The sequence below is a fragment of the Phoenix dactylifera genome, chromosome 3 (assembly GCF_051530095.1).
Source record: "Phoenix dactylifera cultivar Ajwa chromosome 3, Ajwa_hap1_PhDact_Kaust_v1.1, whole genome shotgun sequence".
Lineage (NCBI taxonomy): Eukaryota > Viridiplantae > Streptophyta > Magnoliopsida > Arecales > Arecaceae > Phoenix > Phoenix dactylifera.
Genome location: NC_143192.1, coordinates 40,906,535 through 40,922,060, shown reverse-complemented (window position 1 = coordinate 40,922,060; position 15,526 = coordinate 40,906,535). Strand labels below are relative to the sequence as shown.

The following is a 15,526-nucleotide window of genomic DNA, read 5'->3' as shown; positions in this document are numbered from 1 at the left end:
GGGGGGGGTTTGGGGGGTGTAGAGAGCAATTTAGGTGAGGGGGTGGGAAGGGTGGGGGGTAATTTAGGGAATTTTTAATTTTTTAGGGGTGTCCTTAGCAAATGGGGGGGGGGGGGGGGGGGGGGGGGGGGGGGGGGGGGGGGGGGGGGGGGGGGGGGGGGTGGGGGGGGGGGTGTAGAGAGTATTTAATTTTTTTTTAATTTTTTGGGGGGTGTCCTGAGCAATAGGGGGGGGTGTATATAGAACCACCCGGTTTGTTACGGGCCTGCCTCTCGTTAAACAAACATATCGTAAGCACGGTCCAGCGTAAATATTTCACGGCACCTTGGGTTGGGTCACGGCTGAAGCCTGAAGACAACAATATAATATAAAGTATGCAGTTTTTGTTGTACATTTATTAAAATAAGAGATCAGGTTCTCCCACCACTGAGCTGTATTCTTTTTTTTTTTTTTCTTTTTTTTTTGACTCTGTTGGGTATGCTCATGTGAGATTAGTGTAAGCAACTGGTGTATCAAAATAAATAATAATAAAAACAAAATTTTATTTTAAATCAAAAAGCAATCATATTAGCTAAAAAAAATAAAAACTAAAAATCTAATATCTTTAGTAAGTTTGTGCGTCCCCTTATCTTCCATTCTATAAACTTTGACACCACAGCACGGGATAACACAGGTAAGGCTCTGCCGGTGAGGTCCCAACCAATGAGAGAAGCCATACAAACTCCTATCCTCTCCTCAAATCTGGCACCATCCGGATGCCACACGAACACGAGTGGCGATGCGCGTTCCGCCTATTCACAATATCCCCACTTCTCCAATCCTTTAAGCGTGGTCCTGAGAACGGAAACGGAGGGAGGGAACTCATCTCCTGAGATCTGAGAGCCATGGCCTCCACCACCACCAGCGCCACCTGCGGCCTCACCTCGCCGGCTCTCGCCGACGGAAAGGCGCCCGCCGCCCGTCCGCAGACCCCGCACTGCGTCGGCCTTCCGACGCTGCCTCCTCCGCCGCCCCGCGTCGCGTACCTACGCACATTAAGCCCTTTGTTCACGATGAATCCAACTACAAGCAAAGGTACACCGGTCTACATAATAAAAATGAATGCATGGTCTCTCACACGTGTTATACGGCTCTCTCTATGACTCTTGGAAATGAATGCATGAGTGCTCCATGCACTCCAGCGCTCGGCATTTCTGTGTTGTAGAGCCATTTCCAAGGATCATCCATACTCGTCATTCCATGTCCATTGAAGGGTCTAGCTAATAAGCTGTATGGTTGAAATCACTTATGACTTTGGCATAATTCCTGATAGAAGGACCAATAAGGTTGTAATCTACTAAATCAACCCATAGAAAATCTAGCCAACATTGTCACTCCATCTATATCATGTCCAAGGGAGTAGCTAGTAACTAATTCTCAAAACCTTGTCAGGAAGACAGTCCCTGAGAATTGCTAGAAGCTTTAATTTTTATTCTCTGGCTTCAGAATAAGCTTGGATGATTACTAATTGATCATTTTTATCATGATTCCTGTAATGCATATATGTGGTAAGACATAATGGTGCTTAATATTAGGCAGTGGGGATCTGACAGATGGATTTTAGACCTGTTTATATTTTGATTGATATTTCCTTGTCAGCCAGCCATTGGAAGATCATTTTGGTCATTAAACTGTAAAAGTGAAGGAAAACACTATTTATTCAATTAACAAATAAAGGGTGCACAGCCTGTTGAACCTAAATAAACTGTCTGCCTCTCCCTGCCTCCTCCTTTTTCTGTTGTCATTCCTCTATTCTTTGGTTTCTTTATATTTCTTCATATGCATTAAGTTATCATTGCTGCCTTCAAGATCTCTCGAGGTGATGTTTTGATCACAACCTGCGTTTGTAATGGAAAAATGATCCAAACAAAGCTTTATGCACCAGACATCCTATTGTCTATTAATATTACGGGATCTTGAAAGGAAGGACAGAGAGTTTTTCCCTAGAGGAGGAAAAGGCTGAAGGGGGTTTGTTTTTATCTGAGTTTTTGAGACTGCTGAAAGAATCACACAACAGGATGACTGACGTTCTTGTTCTATTTGTGGAGTGATTGCTTTATTTTGTAGCTTGGGGGTGACTTTTTGTTTGGATACCTAGTTTTGACTCTTGTTTCTTGTGCTAGGGGTGGTTGTGAATTATACCTACTGTGATGAGCTTTTATGTCTATTTATTTCCTTTTCTTTTAGGAATTTTAGCTCACTTTTGTTTGTCCCATTTCATTTTCTCAATTAAATGAGTGGCAGCTAGCCTCCATTTTTCTTAAAAAAAGTATTCCTGTGCTTTTTTTTGAAAATATACATCTAAAACCTCCTTAAGACAAATCAATCTCGATTCCAATATGGTCCACTAGAAATTTATTTTAGCAAACTGTAGCCTTGTTTTGAGGGTATTATTGGCATTGGTTAAATGAAAGAAAAGCAAACTGCTGCAACTGCTGCAATCCCCCCACTCTTTTTTTGGAGGGGGTGGGGGAGTGATGCAATGGAGGAGGTGCATGGGGGTGTAAAATCATCATTTCATGGTACGGTCAAGTTATAGAAGTGATCTGGCCAATATATGCACATACTTGAAATCGGATTTTTGAGCTTACATGCCTAATGCTGATACATCAACTTATACCTCCAGAGAGACTATTAACTGTATGGTAGGTATACTGATTTGTGAACCAAATTGCGTTCGAAAACTGAGGGACTCTAGAAGGCACCTAATTTGAACTTTTAATATTGTATTCTCATGCCATCAGCTTCTGGATTTTAACTTGAAAGGCTTAATAGCAGCTGATTAGTTTGCATCCATATAAATATGATGGCCGAGTATTTGCAATAAAAGTTTAACACAATGTGGAAACTATGAGAGCAGGGGGTATTGATGAACTTCAGCCAAGTGGATATCATAGTAACCTGCTATTTATCTTTCTCATTATCACGGTGCTGTTTTTGAAAAGTCACCTTATGTTGCAACATTTTCCCCTGACAAAATCTGAAAACCCCTAGATCTAAGAAAGATCTATTCATCTACATCTAACCATCCTAGGTGCACAGCTGGCATGATACATGAAACCTTGGTTTTGTTTGCTTTGAGACCAATCATGTCTTGGTTGTGTTATTCAAGAACTGGTCCTCAGTGCCTTACTGAAAACTTGTTAGGCATTTAGGTGCCTAACTTTCTCTCAAAAAAGAATTGATCCTAATTTAAGCATGGTCTTTAAACTGAGCCAGGTTGATGTAATTGTTTTCTAGCTATCTTTGTAGCTGTTAGTTAAATTAGGTACCTAAGTCCAATAGGAAGGTAGGTGTTAACTACCTTATTGTTCGCATGAACTCAACTAATGCAACAGTAAAACAGAGAAAGCGCTAACTTAATTCTGTCATCTTGCTTGTACTGATCTAGGTCAAAAAATTGCAAGAAATGTTATCACCATGGCCACAGGAGAAACACCTGCTGAAGTTGCGACTGAGCTTCCAGAAATTGTGAAAACCATGCAAGAAGCGGTCTGTTTTTCATTATTATTTTTCAGTACATATTCAAAATCAAGGATATTCCATCTATGTTGTGGGAAATATAAGATTACAACTATGACTATTTTTTGTAGACAGTGGGAAAGACTTGAAGATAAGTATGCAGTGACTTCCCTTGCGTTTGCTGTAGCTGTTGCACTCTGGAGCACCAGTGGAATGATCTCGGTAATTAAAAACATGATATTGCCAATCTCAGCAACAATGTAGATAAATAGTTAATGTACATAGAGTCTCACCATTAATGCCAAGATCAAATAGTTTCAAAACCAAGCATCTTTAATTTCTGTAAGGAACTTTAATCTCTGTCTGAGAAATTTCAGATTCTTAATGAAGATTTTGAAAATGAATTTATGTGTGCAGGCAATTGATAGGCTTCCTATAGTTCCTGGTGTTCTTGAACTTGTAGGAATCGGTTACACAGGGGTAAGTTCTTACTTGTGGCTCTTTTTTATGAACATGATATCTAGTGACAGAAAACCATGTAATTATATTTTTTTCCCTTCTGTTATGCAACCATGTGTGGTATCATAAAGGATTCATCTAGCATTTTGTACAAATGCATATGATCTGTCCAAGTAGTCCTTCATACATAATCCTTTTTTTTTTTTGAAGTATATCATCTTCATAAAGCCAAACATCTATTGCATCATTATGTAAATGGAGATGAATGGTCTTTATTTGCCCAGAGAGTGCATAGTCCGAGTCCAATTCTGTTCTGTGCCTCAATGATAAAGTGGAATAGGGAGAATCTTCTATTTAGTATTTAGAGCTGGGATCCATGGCAGCTGCAGTGTATACTCGAGGAAATTAACTTTTCATATATAAAAAGTTATCTGTTCGAGGTATGGAAACTTTGCGCATCAGCCATACTGTTTAGTGTTTCCTGATCCAAGCTAAATACAGCATGAAGACAATTTAATATTTGTCTTTCATCCACAGCATGCATGAAAAGTGTAATGTTGAGTTTATTATTTTTTCATGAATAGTTAACTATTCTCTAGACTGTTAAATTAGATTGTTTTCTTGCCAAAACTTTCATATGTTACTACTAATTTTTCTTTGTTACCTGTACAGTGGTTTGCATATCGTAACCTGGTTTTCAAGCCTGACAGGTAGACTCAAACTCTGCTACTTTGAATCATATTCCTACTATAACTTTATGTCCTATCACTGTCATGTGACTAAACCCCTTTCACTATATAAACAACTGTATGTTTATGAGGCTCACAATCTACCTAACATGGTGGTGATAGAATCTCTTATCTGCTAATAGGAAATTGTTTGCAAAAGGAAATAATTTACTATCAATTATATTTTCCAAAACCTGCTTGAAATCTGCAGTGGTGATAGCTAGTCATGTTAAGTGCAATAGATTAGGATGATGCTTAGGATTATTTACTAGATTCCCCTTCTTCATGTTCTCTAGGTGGGTTATATGAATCAAGCAACAGAGTGAAGATTTCCATTCACATACCCCTGCCCACCTAATTAGCTTTTAATCCTTGTATTCCATGAGTAGGATGCTTCTTTACTAGTGGAAGACATGCGAAGTTGTCAACCCTCAAAGCATTTTTTAATTTTTGAAAGTCATTGTAACAATGAACTTCTTACTCGAAGTCAAAAAAAAGGCTTTGAAATGCAAATATAAATTGGAAGAAAGAAAAACTAGGATTATTTGTAAATTATTTAATTTCTAACAATCACTGATTGCAATGTATGTTTTCATTAGCTGCTTCCAATGCACCCACATATTTGCACACAATGTACCTAAAATATTTAGTACTATTATCAATGTAATCTTTCATGTTCTCGAAAATTCAGTTTTATATTTTCATGAATCATGCATTATCTATATCCATTGTTCAGATATCTGTCATAAACCAAATGAATGATTTATTTCTTAAAAATTCCCAACAATCTTAAATGTCTCCTTGTGTAGTAATTTCATTCTAGAATCATCCAGAAAAATAAAATGGGTGAAAGAATAGAACTAGTATACCTCTAACCTACGTGAATCTATATGCCAAGCAATCAAGGATTCAAATGCCAGTCCATGCCTACCACGCTGTGCTGCACTAGGCTGGTGCGGTTACTTGGCATGCATGCATGCTTGATACTGTGCATTGCCACATAGAAAGCTGCACCGGTCCCCATGCCAGTTCAACATGAGATGATATGTCATGGTATCTCTAGAAATGAAACCAAAAGATTTTTTTTTCTTTTTTCTCGCATGCCATGGCACAGCACATGCTATGCCAGCCGGTGACCAGCACAACCACCAGTATTGGCACTTGAATTCAAAGAACCAATGCTAGCAATATAGGATCGGGACAAATGATCATGGGGCACTTATTGATTATTTATTCTTGCCTATATGCTCAATAGAAACTTCATTTACGCTTGATAGAAACTTTCACTTCACAAGAAAACATCTAGACCATTATGGTTCTGGTCATTATACTCTTCTGCTGCCAAAACTTCTTACATAAAAATCATTTTGTTTATAAGCACCACTTTGATACAAGTGAATTATAGCTTCTTTCATTAGTCAATGTATTGTTCCATAAATATAGAATGGATTAATATAAATACTACACGAACATAGAATATCATCCAAATTATTTGTTTCATCCATCACATACCTTCTTCAAAATGTTTTCTCCAAATTATATGGTTTAAAATTCATGACCAACAGTAGCATAATGTGACAGGTTATCATGGATCAAATATATAAACAGCAAAGATATAGCAATTATATTTTGAGCTAGAATGAAATGAAGAGATGTTTTTGAGATCTGAAGGTGATCGATTGGATGTTTTGATAAATCAAGAGATCATTCTGTAGAAGGAAAATTAGGCTACAATAAATGGTTCAAAATGTTGGGCAATAAAAAAGGGAAAAACACATTGATCTTGTTGAAGTGCTTGTGTGACAGAAGAAGGAAGATAGATTGCGGAATGGATCCATTAGAGGAGACTTGGGTGTTGCACTACGTGAATATATAGTGACTGAGAACCGATATAGATTGTATAGGCATGTGCAACAAAGATATGAGGAGGTTTTCATGTGGAGAGGTGCTTGAATCTGTAGCAAAAGGTCTAACATTAGTGGAAGTTGTAAGGAAAAGAATTAGTGAGCAATCCAGCAACTTCAGATATAGCCCATAAAAATAGTGACTGATGCAAACAATCAGAAGGATTCACAAAGCCGACCCCAAGAAGTTGGGACAAGGCTTGATGGTTACTCCAAATTATAGTCTTAGAAATCCAGGTTTATCATAATCATGTAGAGGTCGATTTCATGCTCACATCTTTTCATGTCGATGCCTTTTTGTCAAAGATGGTCTTTGGGACAATTTTAAGACTTAAATAACCACCTATTTGCTATCCTTCAAAAAAAAAACCCATCTATTTGCTACCAAAGTTTATCATAATTCAGTGAAATCATGGGATTTTGATTCTTTTTAGGACAGGGGAGTCAAGAAAAATAAGTTGATATGACGAATGACTGCAACCATGACTATTTTCTATCTTATAAATCAACTACAATTATTAGTAGTATTCTATGAACCTTATGTTCAGTCAAGTTTCGTCATTTAGGAAATTTGATCAGGAATCATTGGACTTTTATCAGATGGTTTTACACCAGTTTCTTTTGGTTCTGCCTCCATGGTTTGTGGTGACATAGACAACCACTTGTTTGGTCCTAATTTGTTATTTTATGAGATATTGTTGCTTCATATTTGTTAGGCTATCCGAGTGCAATGGTTCAGCAGATTAATTTAATCCTTCACATATGCTCCAATTAAATTAAGGTCGATTTACTTAACGGCAATAGTTCTTATTCATGGACAGTCTTTTCACCAATGTATGATGCCCTGCGCTTTCATCAAGCCAGAGTGCATTGATTGAGTCAAATCAAGATTGGGAGGAGAATAAATCAGTTCCCTATTTAGCGGCTTTTTATTTCACAGCAAATGATACCATGAGTTTGTGGCTATCATTCACTACTTCGACAAAAAAATGAAGTTTAGGCTTGGGAATTTAATTTAGCAAGTTGGTATAATTATCTCATTTGGAGATATTGGGTAAAACCATGTTTATATATGAACGACAATCATAGCATTAATAATCCTCATTATTTTCATTATCAACAATAGATGTTATTTTCTTCTTCTGTTAGACGTGAAATATCCCCTGGTAAGGGTTTTGCTGCCATATCCTTATCGTCGTTCTTTTGTTTAATGGGTTTCAGGGAAGCTTTGATAGAAAAAATCAAGAGCACCTATAGTGACATTATTGGGAGCAGCTAATTAAGCATCCACAGGTGATCATGTCATGCCTCAAGAAGCTGTAGGGATGTGGTTGAGTCATGCACTGGAAGAGTTATTTTTCCAAGAATGAGAAGTTTGTAGTTGTTCCATGTTTTTCTCTGATATCTTTATCCCATAAGCTTCTAACCTTGGTTAATATGTCAGATTAATCACATTCTGTATCTATCTATCTATTCATGATCTTATGAAACAGGGTGCCATGCCACCCCTGAACTTGTCCGGCTCTAGCCAACCACTCCTCACAGTTGTGCTGATCTGGGACCAGCCTCATGAAGGGGCAGGTTTTGTTCAATTCCTTATGAGGTGTTCTGATGGATATCCAAGTGGTGGGATTATTTGGTTTGTGGTGTGCTCCAGGCGTACTTCAGTACACTCAAATAAAGTGCCATAATTTTAGCTACTATCGAAAAAGAAAGTGCCATAATAATACTCGAAGCCTCCAGCCTTGGCCACTGAGAATCCATTTTGTTATTCAGTGAAATTGTACTCCCATGTTTTTTGGGGAGAAAGCATCCGATTGATTCAACTCTTGTCGAAGAGAAAGAAGATGGAAAACAGGAGTGTGTCCGATGAAGGTCGAGATGTCTCAACAAAGAAAAAAAAGGTCGAGATGCACAGGAGAATCTGCTCTAAGAAGAACTCCGATTTGCACAGAAGAAGAACCAAAAAGATATCGAAGGTTACCAAAACTAATCTAGCTGAGGACCTATAATGCTTTAGTTATACAGAGCTTTGGAGAACAGAAGAGTAGAAGAATTTCTAAAGAGCAAAATAGTGATATAATATCTACATAAGATGCGCAATGTGTACCTGGATCTCCTAGCCCTGCTTTTGTAGTGGAGTCACAGTCTGGCTGGGATTGGACTCATAGAGTCCCAAATTAAGAGGAGGGCTACCTGTGACTTTTCTTATCCCGATCCGCTTAGGAATCTGAGTCCGGTTGAAATAAGTTTTGAGCGTCAAATTTGGGCCTACATCAGGAACTAAATGAGTAATAGTGGTACCTTCTTAGCGGTGAATTAGTAGTTACAGCTTCAACGGTATGAACTTACGTAATTGAATGCAAAGGCAACATGGAATAACAAATGACGCTATGCGGACTCCAATGTTAACAAACAACTAGACTATCTCTATTCTCATTCTAATATCAATGGTGGGTTGGAAGTACTTTCCACTTCTGACTTTTCTCTTACCTCCAATTCTCAACTCAGCTCCTGGAAATGATCTCATTATTATTAGATGAGTCTCTCTTTCTACTATTACAAAACAATAACGGTGCTCTAAGTGGCAATTGGATCCATTCCTTTTGATTCCATGGTTGAGATTGATAACTAAATATCTATTTCTTATAAAGGTTTTTGACGTCCTAGTTGTAGAGAAAAAACACTCCTTTACTTTGTGAGATCACAAACTCAACCAAATATGGCCAACTACGTGTAAGTTTATGAATACAAAGTCTATGGAAGCTAGTCACCACAAATACCAATGCTAGGCAAGCAAAATGTATGGACTGATTCTAAGTGGCAAAATATCAAACACATAGAAGGCATACACAAAAGACACAAGATTTAATGTGGTTCGGCATACAGCCTACATCCACGGGTCATGCTCCGATCAAACTTCCATTATAATAAACAAATTACAGTGATTTCTACTCAAGTATCAACATATATCACTTGAGCCAACACAATCCAAAAAGAGGAGAAAGACAAGGGTTACCTCATGAGCATGAACAAGCCAATTTCAACACAAAATCTTCCAAACAACTTGTTGGAAGAAACTACACCCTTGAAAACACAAGCTTCAATGAGTATCAATGAACATAGGAGTAGGACACACAAGCTCTCCCCAAACCCTAGCCGTCTTCCCTCACAAAGAGCTCTGATTTTCGTGCTTCTATTTTTATATCCAGAAAAAACAACACCCAGCCTTTAAAGTTGGGCTTAAAATGACTTAAGAGGTTCCATGGGCTTGGACTAAAAGAAAAGGCCCAAACCACATAACAATCTCCCCCTCCAAGCCCATGAGGGAGGAGAACCAACTAATGACTCCTCACCGGGAGCCTAAACCCGCCAACTTGGCGCAAAGCTCAAACTTTTTTTTAGGAAGCACTTTGGTCATCATGTCAGAAGGATTCTTATCTGTGTGTATCTTCTCAAGCCGCACTTGTTGCTTGTCTACTACATCACGTAGCCAATGATACCTCACATCTATATGCTTCGTACGAGAGTGATACGTAGCACTTTTACTCAAATCCATAGCACTCTGACTATCACAAAATACCACAAACTTGTCTTGCGATATCCCAAGCTCAAGAAGAAATCTCTTCATCCATAGCATTTCCTTGGTGGCTTCTGTAGCAGCAATATACTCTGCCTCTGTAGTGGACAATGCAACACATTTTTGAAGCTTTGACTACCATGAAACAGCTCCCCCAACAAATGTGAACAGATATCCTGAAGTGGACTTCCTGTGGTCTAAATCTCCTGCCATATCAGAATTTGTAAAACCCTCTAACACTGGTTTGTAGCCACCAAACCTCAAGCACAACTCAGAAGTACCCCTCAAGTACCTGAAAATCCATTTCATACCTTCCCAATGATCTCTGCCCGGATTTGAAAGAAACCTGCTAACCAAACCAACTGCTTGGGCAATATCTGGTCGTGTGCACACCATAGCATACATAAGACTCTCCACAGCTGATGAATATGGAATGGCCTCCATGGATTTCCTTTCATCTTCAGTAGATGGATATGAGCATTTAGAAAGCTTAAAGTGATTAGCAAGAGGAGTGCTAACTGACTTAGTATTTGCCATGTTGAATTTTTGAAGCACTCGTTCAACATATTTCTCTTGTGACAACCACAATTTCTTTGCCTTCCTATCACGATAAATTTGCATGCCCAAAATTTGTTGTGCTGCACCTAAATCTTTCATATCAAAAGACTTAAATAAGCTTCTTTTAACTTCACAATCATTTTTGCATCTTGACCCAAGATAAGTATATCATCTACATAGAGCAAGAGAATAATAAAGTTCCCACCACTGAACTTTTTGAAGTAAACACAATGATCTACATCTGTTCTTTTGTACCCATGATCGACCATGAATGAGTCGAACTTCTTGTACCACTGCCTTGGTGCTTGCTTAAGCCCATAAAGACTTTTCTTCAACTTGCAAACCAAGTGCTCTTTACCTTTCACCTCAAACCTCTCAGGTTGAGCCATGTAGATCTCTTCCTTCAAATCACCATGAAGAAATGCAGTTTTAACATCTAATTGCTTTAGCTCAAGGTCCAAACTAGCTGTCAAACCCAAGGCAACTCTGATAGAACTCATCTTCACAACCAGAGAACAAATCTCATCAAAGTCAATGCCTCTCTTCTGACTAAAGCCTTTAACAACCAACCGGGCTTTGTGTTTCATTAGCTTTCCATTACCATCCTTTTTCAACTTGAACACCCATTTGTTCTTCAATGCTTTTCTGTCTTTAGGAAGCTCCACAAGCTGATAAGTGTCATTTTTCAGCAAAGAGTTCATCTCTTCTTGCATAGCTCTTATCCAACTAACCTTGTCTTCATGAGACTGTGCTTTTTGAAAGCTCTCCGGCTCCCCCTCACTAGTAAACATAATGTACTCTGAAGCAGGATACCTTGATGATGGTCTATGCTCTCTAGCAGATCTCCTGACCTAAGGTTCTGCACTTTCTTGTTGAGTAGACTGCTCCTCCTGCTCACTAACCTCATCTTCAAGCATCTCATCATCATCCATACCCATTTCTAACATATTATTGCCACTAGTTTTCGGTACCTCATCTCTGCTAGATTCATATTATACCTCCCCCCATCTGTAGTATGCTGCAAAGGTGTCGGAATAGGTACAAAATTGATAGCATCTTCTACCACATCCTTAGATTTCTCGGCCATTTCAGCATCTTCAAAGGTTTGGCCTTCATGAAAGACCAAATCTCTACTTATGATAATTTTCCTCTTCACTGGATCCCATAATCTGTATCCAAACTCTTCATTGCCATAACCAACAAATATACAAGGAAGTGTCTTATCATCAAGCTTCAACCTTTGCTTCCTAGGTACATGTGCAAAGGCTTTGCACCCAAATACCTTCAAATGCAAATAGGAGACATCCTTTCCACTCCATATTCTCTCTGGAATATCAAAGCCCAAAGGAACCGAGGGAGATCTATTTATTAAGTAACAAGCAGTGAGAACGGCTTCACCCCAAAATGCCTTTGGTAACTTAGCCATCTTTAGCATACATCCGACTCTCTCTACAATGGTGCGGTTCATTCTCTCTGCCACCCTATTATGTTGTGGTGTACCTGGAACAGTTTTTTCATGCCTAATACCATGCCCGGAGCAGTAACTTCTGAACTCTTTTGATGTGTACTCTCCTCCGTTATCACTATGGAGACACTTCAATGGTTTTCCTATCTCTCTTTCGACCATGATATGAAACTGTTGAAATAACTGAAGCACTTGATCTTTTGTCTTCAACAAATACACCCACACCTTTCTTAATGCATCATCAATAAATGTGACAAAATACCTATTGCTACCCAAGGACTCCACCTCAATGGGTCTACAAACATCAGAGTAAACCAACTCAAGAGGATTAAATTTCTTTGAAGAAGATTTAGCAAAAAAAACTCTATGTTGCTTACCAAAAAGACAATGATCACAAGGGTTTAGAGTTTTACCTTTGGCAAAGAGAATGAGAGACATCTTTGCTAAAATTTGCAATCCCTTCTCACTCATGTGAGCCAATCTCTTGTGCCACAAGCTTGGAGACGACTCATCTTCGGTGACATACAAGTCATCTCTACACACCTTCATATATGTCTTGTAAAGAGTGCAACAACGCTTTGCTTTAGCTACCACAAGTGACCCTTTAGTAAGCTTCCATCTTCCATCACCAAAGCAACTCACATAACCTTGCCTATCCAAGACATTCACGGAAATAAGATTAAGGCGCAAATCGGGAACATGGCGCACATCCTTCAAGGTCAAAGTACATCCGGCATTAGTTTGAATGCAAACATCACCAATTTCCACAATTTTCGAATAACTCTCATTGCCCATCTTCACATTTCCAAAGTCTCCTTCCTTGTATGAAGTGAAGAATTCCTTATAAGGGGTAGAATGGTATGAAGCTCCAGTATCAACAACCCACTCAACTTCTTCACCAACATGCATACATTCATCCTCTTCATAAGAAAGAACTACTACTTCTTCACTTGAGCAAGTAGCCGTTGTATTCTTATCATCTTCTTTCTTCTGTGTATTATTCTCTTTTTGTTGTGCTTTCCATGCATAGCAATTTCTTTTCATATGCCCCATTTTACCACAATGATAACCTTTGCCTTTTTCACCAAACTTTCCTCTAGACTGAGATCTTCCCTTAAATTTACCATGAGCTTTGTGTTCTCTACTCTTGCTTCTACCCCTGTTCTTTATGATAAGAGCTTGTGCATTATCTGTACCCGCTGACTTTCTTCTTGTTTCTTCATTGAACAAGCTACTAGTCACTTGACTCATTGACAATACACCACCCGGAGTAGAGTTACTAACTGTGACAATCAAGGTCTCCCAACTATCCGGAAAAGAACTCAAAAGCAATAAAGCTTGCAACTCATCTTCAAGCACCATTTTCATTGAACTCAATTGATTCACAATACTTTGAAATTCATTCAAGTGACCGGCAACGGGGCAACCCTCTTTAAACTTCATATTCACAAGCTTTCTAATTAAAAAAGCTTTGTTTCCGGCGGTCTTTTGCTCATATCTAGCCTCTAGCTTCTTCCGCAACTCATGAGCATCGGTTTCATTAGACACATGATGAAAAACACTATCATTCAACCATTGCCTAATTATCCCAATAGCCTTTCTATGCAACTTTTGCCAAGCTTTATCATCCAAGTTTTTAGGCCTAGCCGTTTCACCCTCCACGGGCTCATACAAATCTTTGCAATAAAGAATGTCTTCCATTTTTGGTTTCTAAATCAACCAATTTGTGTTTGTAAGCTTAATCATGGTACTAGAAGAACCTTCCATCTCAAACCACACAAGTCAACCACAAGCCACACAACTTAGCTCTGATACTACTTGTAGAGAAAAAACACTCCTTCACTTTGTGAGATCACCAACTCAACCAAATATGGCCAACTACGTGTAAGTTTATGAATACAAAGTCTATGGAAGCTAGTCACCACAAATACCAATGCCAAGCAAGCAAAATGTATGGACTGATTCTAAGTGGCAAAACATCAAACACATAGAAGGCATACATAAGAGATACAAGATTTAATGTAGTTCGGCATATAGCCTACATCCACGGGTCATGCTCCGATCAAACTTCCACTATAATAAACAAATTACAGTGATTTCTACTCAAGTATCAACATATATCACTTGAGCCAACATAATTCAAAAAGAGGAGAAAGACAAGGGTTACCTCATGAGCATGAACAAGCCAACTCCAACACAAAATCTTCCAAACAACTTGTTGGAAGAAACTACACCCTTGAAAACACAAGCTTCAATGAGTATCAAGCTCTCCCCAAATCCTAGCCGTCTTCCCTCATAAAGAGCTCTGATTTTCATGTTTCTGTTTTTATATCCAGAAAAAACAGCACCCAGGCTTTAAAGTTGGGCTTAAAATGACTTAAGAGGATCCATGGGCTTGGACCAAAAGAAAAGGCCCAAACCACATAACACTAGTCTGTGATTTTTTTTTTTTATCATGTGCACAATCCTTTATTGAGCTCGCCTAGTAATCTCTGAATTATGTTTATTGGCATATTAGTCCCTTTGCTTCCATATGTCTACCCAAGATATAAACTTACCCATGTAACCTTGTTTTAAGCTGTGAGTTATAAATTTAGTTTTTTTCTTTTCATATTAAATATAGGGTTGAGATTGTACTCTCCCTTTTTCCTTCCATCTCCTCTTGTTCCTTCTTCATTCCTCTAAAGAGCTCTAGCAATCACTCTTTAAGTCACTGCAAATGGACATGTAGACAAAAATACAATAGTTGAAGTGTGTTTTAAGAGATCTAAAACTCAAATATGTGCAAAACTGACTAAAGCGATGGCAGTTCTAGGGGATGGATAGAGTGCTTTTGTCAAAGGAATTGATGAGAGTATTTATATAAGATGTAGTTAAATTGAAGCAAAATACACTCTAGGATATATAGTTATAGAGACTAATTTATAGATTAAAAAAATTGATGAATTAATATGCAAATGAAAAATTATTTTAGGAATTTATAGGCAATAGATAATTATATAAATTAAGCATAAAAATAGTCTAGATATTTTGAACCATTAATATCATAACATATGCTAGAGAATATTTATATTCATTTGAATGGTGGTTAACTATAAGGCAAGGATGTACATGCATAAACTATAATTTCAAGGATAAAATATACTTGTAATGAAATGAGGGGCTAATATGAAAGTTAGAAAGATTTCAGGTATTAATATGCATGCGAAACCCATGACTTCAATTCTAGCCATCAATGCAATAACATTCATATTTTTATGAGACATTTTTCGGTGTTCCCCTCTATAGGAATAATATTTGCATTTTTTTTGTGCGGAATGTACACTTTACT

At 38.1% G+C, this 15,526-nt stretch overlaps 1 protein-coding gene across 2 annotated transcripts; it reads left to right on the top strand.

Annotated features, from left to right (window-relative positions):
* The first annotated feature begins 751 nt into the window (after nt 1-751).
* On the top strand, nt 752-8,119 carry PSI-P (photosystem I P subunit). 2 transcript variants are annotated; one of them, XR_015976360.2, is made up of 7 exons: nt 752-1,074; nt 3,431-3,531; nt 3,637-3,723; nt 3,919-3,981; nt 4,245-4,400; nt 4,633-4,670; nt 7,814-7,915. XR_015976360.2 is itself a non-coding variant. In XM_008799412.5 (6 exons), exons 1-6 carry the CDS (start codon nt 885-887, stop codon nt 7,869-7,871), a joined length of 537 nt encoding a protein of 178 aa, XP_008797634.1. In that variant the 5' UTR covers nt 755-884; the 3' UTR covers nt 7,872-8,119. The 2 variants fall into 2 exon arrangements, 1 of the variants encoding a protein (XP_008797634.1); XM_008799412.5 differs by lacking the exon at nt 4,245-4,400 and having other exon boundaries at nt 755-1,074; nt 7,814-8,119.
* The last annotated feature ends 7,407 nt before the right edge of the window (nt 8,120-15,526 follow it).

What these genes read in the sequence shown, in the direction of transcription:
- PSI-P (XM_008799412.5), top strand. Translation starts at nt 885, where the DNA reads ATGGCCTCCACCACCACCAGCGCCACCTGCGGCCTCACCTCGCCGGCT. An exon ending in TAGGAATCGGTTACACAGGG is followed by an intron (nt 3,982 to 4,632) that starts GTAAGTTCTTAC and finishes TTACCTGTACAG; the next exon opens with TGGTTTGCATATCGTAACCT. An exon ending in CTGGTTTTCAAGCCTGACAG is followed by an intron (nt 4,671 to 7,813) that starts GTAGACTCAAAC and finishes AATGGGTTTCAG; the next exon opens with GGAAGCTTTGATAGAAAAAA.